This window comes from Bombyx mandarina, chromosome 19 (assembly GCF_030267445.1).
Source record: "Bombyx mandarina strain Sakado chromosome 19, ASM3026744v2".
NCBI classification, from domain to species: Eukaryota; Metazoa; Arthropoda; class Insecta; order Lepidoptera; family Bombycidae; genus Bombyx; species Bombyx mandarina.
In genome coordinates this window covers 6,333,202-6,339,850 of record NC_143225.1, presented here as the reverse complement: position 1 = coordinate 6,339,850, position 6,649 = coordinate 6,333,202, and the positions used below count along the sequence as shown (strand labels likewise).

Sequence of the window (6,649 nt, the reverse complement as noted above, 5' to 3'; positions counted from 1 at the left end):
GTAAGGTTTTGAAATTTACAATTGTGTATATATCAGTCGTAGCGATGCAACGGTGTTCGAATCCCGCAGGCAAGTTTTCTAATGAAATACGTACTTAACTAATGTTCACGATTGACTTCGACGGTGAAGGAATAACATCGTGTAATAAAAATCAAACCCGCAAAATTATAATTTGCGTAATTACTGGTGGTAGGACGTATTGTGAGTCCGCACGGGTAGGTACTACAGTCCTGCCTATTTCGGCCGTGAAGCAGTAATGCGTTTCGATTTGAAGGGTGGGACTGCCGTTGTAACTATACTGAGACCTTAGAACTCATGTCTCAAGGTAGGTGGCGGCATTTACGTTGTAGATGTCTATGGGCTCCGTTAACCACGTAACATCAGGTGGGCCGTGACCTCGTCCACCCACCTAAGCAATAAATAAAATAAATAACGTGAAATGACGTTCTGAAGCACATTGTAAAAGTGCAGTGCGATGTGCTTTTTTTCTGATTCGAATGAGTTTTAAATTACATTGAATTTTCTCTTGTATGCCGCCAACATTTACTAGACAGACTACGAACCGAAGAACAAAAATACACCTTTGAGGGAGTCCATATAGAGTCCCTTCTTTATTTCGCCGTAAAGTCGTGTTTTATGTTATTAACACCACAGTTGAAACAATATAAATTTTATTGTTGTAGCGGCATAAACAATTCTAAGTTATTATATTAGTTATTAAATACATCAAAAATTATTTTTACGTCTTTAAATTTTCGGCGGTAAAAAGGTCCCGTGTCACAGACTATATTCTTTTTCCCACCTCTCGTGCGTTCCGGCTTACGCATCATAAAAAGGTGCGTTCTTAAACGCCACACTTTTTATGCTGTGCATCGGCAGATGAGCTCAAGAGTCGACTGGTATTAAGTCCACAGGAGTCCATGGATAGCGGAAATATACTGACTCCTATCCGGTATCAAACCTTCTTCTTTCTTCTTTCTCCGCCTTATCCGGGATCCGGGATCGGCATAGCTAATTTTTCTCTTCCATTCTCTTCTATCAGCCGTCATCTCAACACTCACTCCTCTCTCTCTCTCTCATAACGTCATTCACACACTCCATCCATGTCTTCTTTGGTCGACATATACCGATATATATACTAAAAATATATAATATGTAATGCGATAAATATATAATACATAAACCGATGGTATAATATAATGGTAACTGAATAGTCCAGCGAGGCGATCAATAATTATAAGCCTCTTAATAAAACAGGCAATGTATAACAAACAATAAAGGCACGTATAACGAATTAAGCTATAATAACCACTATGTTAACACCGAGTCAGTGCCGACATTGGTTCCGGTCTATTTTACCATGAAAGTTTTCCACGCGCGGTTAGCTCAACAGTGCCGCCTTCTAGGCGTTTTGGTCGGGCGCTGTTATCTCGGTTGCTCACTAATTTAAATCCACGAATGAATATTTAATGGCCATATCAATTAGGGACTCGGGAGTCTGAACGAAAATTAGCATGCAGTCATGATACTACGAGCGGTCGGAAATTATTGAATCCTTGACGATCATATAATTAAAACTGCTTAAGATAATAACAATTAAATACGGTGATCAGTTGTTAAAACAACATTAAGACATTTATCGAAAAAATGTACCTAAAATACCAAAAGTGTATGATTTTCGATTAGTAGTATTATTATAATATATTTTAGACTGAAAATAAGATCAAGAAGTCCGGAAAACTTCGAAGGAGACGCACGAACATGCCGCGCGAAAGAACGATGAAAAACAAAATGAAATTACGGTTTTTACCGAATTCGACGTCTACCCCTTCGGACTTACGCTACGTAGGGGTTGGGGCGGAGCGGAGGCCGGGGGGGAGGGAAGAGCGACGCAGCCTCACTTCCAGCAACGATTACTGATTAGTGTGGCGGTGTGTGCGGCAGGGCCGGCCGCTTGTTCTCGTCTGATGCCGCCGCCGGCCCGCCACGAGCCTTCTCCTTAATGAAGTACCTTTCCTTGAGTAACAGTCGAAAGTCTAACGTGATCGCCGGCTGTCCCTCGCGCGTGCTATCACTGATAGTAAACGAACAGCTGATCGGAGGCCGCGTGCTGCCGGTGTTTCTACACGCCTCTACATGTGCTCCGATACTACAAATACTACGCTTGTGCTATCATGTATATGTACTTTGTGGTTGACGTTCATGCCGCGTTTATCAAAACATACTTCGTGTTTCTTGTGTGACAATTCAAGGTGAGTTCATTGAGCACCAGTCAATAGTATTTCATGTTTAAATTTCAGTACTCATTTATAATAAGAAGGAAAAGATAACAAGGAATAATGTGTTTTCTAACTTTGAAAACGCCAAAAAGAACTTTTCTCAATTACGCCTTCATTAAGCGTAACGGCGGCGTCTTAATTATGCTATTCCGGCTCGCTGCGAATATTTTCAGGAAATACCAGTATTGTTCCTAGTTGGAGACGTCAAAAGTTATTTTAAAATATTGTATTCCTGGATAAAGAAGGACTAAACCAATAACGTAGTTTTCCAAACTTTGTAATGCTCAAATATGTCTTGCACTCAACCTTAGGTTTCGACGTTCATTCATGTTTTCGTTCAACATATGCCATAAATATTCATATGTCATAGAGTCAACATTTTTGTGTACGCTGTTGTGTTCAATATATTATTTTCGAGTGACGGAAGCGTTATTTCACGTCCCATATTAGAGCAAACCTAAATTTATTTCTCCACAAGAATTACAAATAACTGTAATTATTAACTGAAGATCTGAAAATCTCTACACATTTTCTTTCTGACATTTCTCATTTTCAATTTCAATTCATTTTCAATTCATTTTCTTTCGTACAATGTACTCTTGTCGCATGGTACACGGCGGCACCTCACGTTATGCGGCCCATGGCCTATGGTAAGGGCTCTTTTTTTTCCTACCTAAGATGATGGCTTTGGGAGGCCATTTCAGCGTAACCCTAACAAATAGATGAGCTCGCGGGGCTCAAACCTGACGACGTTGCTAATACTAACCCTAGCAAGAGCAATACTTCGCAAAATCTACCGCGGGATCGAAAACGCCACACACTGAGAAGATCCGGGGAGAAACTTAGTGAGCTGTGTCTGTGGGTTAATTTACTCGCCGAGCCCTTTGTCGCAAGCGATGGGTTCGACGAGAACGATGACCGGTGCTTGAGGTACCTAAAAGCATCGTTAATGGATTGCGAGTATCCGAAATGACGTGTTTTGGGGAAGGGCTCAATAAAGAGATGTCCAATATTACTCGCTCGCTAACAATTTATAAGGCATAACAATGTTTTAACTCCAATAGATATGACAATTAGTCTTTAAATTATTTCAGCCGTATTTATTACAATTATAAGTTTAGTAGAGAGCGAAAATCCTACAACACAACTTTGCAAGGCCATTTGAGTTGATCCTAAATAACAGGCTGTAAATATGAGATATACGGGTAGGTATTCATAGTTCAATATAAAAATACGAAGGGAAAATTGAAACGTACGATATGAAATACGGTAGATAAACAGTAGCAGACTGCTGTGTGAAAAAAAATACGGTCTCGTAAAACTCGACTGCTTGGATTTCGGTTAAGCATTCCCAACTGATTTTCCGCAGAATAAACACGTAATATTGTTTCACGGTGCACTCCGAATGAAGCTAGCTTTCAGCTTCCTTTGCTGTATTTGTATTTGACAAGCGCTCCTCAAATGCGTGCTGATACACAAACCGAACTCACTTCAATCCTGGGTGGGTTCTGAAGAATATAATTATCTCGCAATAGTTGTGTAATCGAATTTTAATAAGTTATATATGAAGTTGTTTTTGTGTTCGCTCGTGGAAGCTTACCTTATATTTGTGCAATGAAATGTTTTACACGAAATAAGGAAAGCTTATTTTGAATTGTGTGGGGTTTTGAGACTGTAGATTTGGGCACCACGTTTCTTCCTATTTACACCTAAGAGTAATCACTGTCTAAATGACGGGATAGCTATTATTCAAATGCAACTACGACCTAACGTTTTTTTTTTATTGCCTTTTGTAGGCAAACGAGCATACCCACCTGAAGGTAAATCTAAGCAATAAAAAAAAAAAAAAAAAATGGTCACCGTCGCTCATGGTCGTCAGCAATGCCAGGGGCAGAGCGAAGCCACTGCCTATCATAAAGTACTCTCCGCAAGCCTCGTTTGAAGAAGGACATGTCATAGCGCTCGGAAAACACCGTGGAGGGGAGTTCATTCAGAATCGTCAGCGGCGTTCACGTTGTCAATGGACACAGGTAACCAGAAGTAAGGCTGCTGGCTCTCATCATCGGAGCGACATTTCAATTTTGAAATCTAAACGTAGTAATTTAAATATCATATTCGCACTGACAAAGAAACAGATAGAACAAAGTTCCACGATATCGGCCCAGCTATGTCTAATTCATATCATTGTATTTTTTACTCTTAATACGGATCAATGGTATTGAATAATAAATTATAGGCACGTAAATAAACTCAAATAACGGAATTTCTGATCTCGAATTTCCATAAATCAGGTCCTTTGACTTGAAGGAATCTATTATTCTTATACCCTTTTTAAGAAAGGGACATAATGCTATAAGGTACATATCTTCTGAAATAATAATATTTTCATTGTGCATGAAAAGACTGAGCGAACAATAGGTACTGGATGTTATTGAAAGATCGACATTGATTGTCGTTTGCTTTGTTCAACAACAGATTAGAATTTTGTTTATTACTTTAATAGTTGACGGAGCTAATATACTCGATAATTACCTACCGGAATCTAGAGATGTCACAACTAGAACGTATAACGGTTGTCCCATCCTTGAATCCCAAACGAAAGACTACTTACGAAATAGCCAAGATGGTGGTACTTGGTAATTCCGCGTGCGGGCTTGCGACACGTTCTACCACCTGTAAATGCCGATTGGCGAACTTCGCTGGCTGGTATAAAGCTGCGATGCTCGATAACCACGGGAAGGGATGGGGTGGTCTGGGCCGACACCAGACAGCCTAATATTTGACTTAGATCATTAGATTAGGTGAATTAAGTTTTGATATAAAATACATAATAAAAATTATTGATTGAATTCCAAATATTATTTATATTTTTTTTACTTTTACTTCTTAACAAAGAGACACGAACGTACACTTGAACTTTTCTGATGAAGGTATAAAATATTAAAAATGATCATCGAAACATTGTTATTGGTGGTATTGTGAGTTTGCACGTGTCAATACTAATTTCCTGTCTATTTCTGTTTGATTGTGTCCTCGATTGCTTTTCGTTTGACGTTAGTAAAGGTATCTGATGTCTGTGGGTAACGAAAACTACTCTCTCGCTCGCTCGCTTAGTCTCGCTAAAACTCGAGAACGGATGGACCGATTTGGCTAATTTTGGTCTTAAATTATTTGTGGAAGTCCAGAGAAGGTTTAAAAGGTGATTAATATATGAAAATTCTCGGAATTAAATAAAAATAACAATTTTGTTTGTCCTTTGATGTGTCCCCCGTCGGACGGATTTCCTTTTGTCTTTTATTTATCGATTGAGGCACTACGAAGTCTGCCGGATCAGCTAGTCTATGAATAAAGCTCAAACAAATAAAAACAATTTCATTCTTACAAAATTTACGATTGTTTTTTTAAACAGAAAATATTATTTTACAACCGGTTCGCTCGATATTAAACTCAAATTTGCCAACGTCAAATAGTGGAGCTATTATGTTTATTTGAATTTTCTTTTCAATCGTAGCTACTATAATATCATGGAAAAATAAATAAAAATCTCTTTACTTTAAAAGCTTAATGACATTTCATTCTATAAAAAAGAATTAGCGATTCAGCCTCTAAATAATGATGTACCTTGATCCATAAAACGGGCAGTAATAATAATTTATTGTTATGATATGTCATATTATTAGTTGAAGATGTATAGTCACTGCAATTGGCAGTTTAACAGAATGACTAATTATAACGTTTATTGTAAACAAAACTAATGAAGAATTTAATTATTATCAAACATAATACGTGTGTTTAAGAAATAGATTAAATCGTTTTATATAATATATATTTATTTCAAAATATCACTTTGTAATGTATTGTTTGAAGCTATTGATCGGAAGTACTCGTAAAAGGAAATGTTCTGTCAGTATATTATAGTATGCGTTTATGGTACACTTTAACTTTGATGTAATTATTCACTACAAATTATTCGTTCTCTGTCTATCGTGAAATTAAAACGCGTCATTTAGTTTCTTTATTTCTGAACATATGTCAATTTTGTGTTCGATGAGTATTTATTTTAACTAGAGGTCCTGCAGTAGTCGAAATTCGACTATAATTAATTGGAATTGTATGTTTGTACACTATTATGATTGTATTTTATACTTCTATAATCACAAATTTCGCCAAGACTACACTATAAAAAATATTAACAAAGACAAACAATATCCTATTCTCAATTTGACTACAGACGTCAAGAACAAAAGTTTGACGATAAATAATATGCATGCATGTGTGCGTCAAATAAATGGTATGTAGTGTGTGTAATGTTTTCTTTATTGATTTAATGTATCTTTTATGCATTATTTTTAAAAAATATTAGCATTGTA

General features: G+C 37.2%; 1 protein-coding gene across 1 annotated transcript in view; it reads left to right on the top strand.

The window, feature by feature from the left end:
• Positions 1 to 1,910: 1,910 nt before the first annotated feature.
• The window catches only part of Dscam4 (Down syndrome cell adhesion molecule 4), a 216,199-nt gene continuing 211,460 nt past the window's right edge, over positions 1,911 to 6,649 (top strand). The window contains exon 1 of the mRNA XM_089735124.1: positions 1,911 to 2,252. Within this exon, the coding sequence (XP_089591250.1) occupies positions 2,137 to 2,252 (116 nt within the window). The 5' untranslated portion in view covers positions 1,911 to 2,136. The remainder of the gene's footprint in view (positions 2,253 to 6,649) is intronic.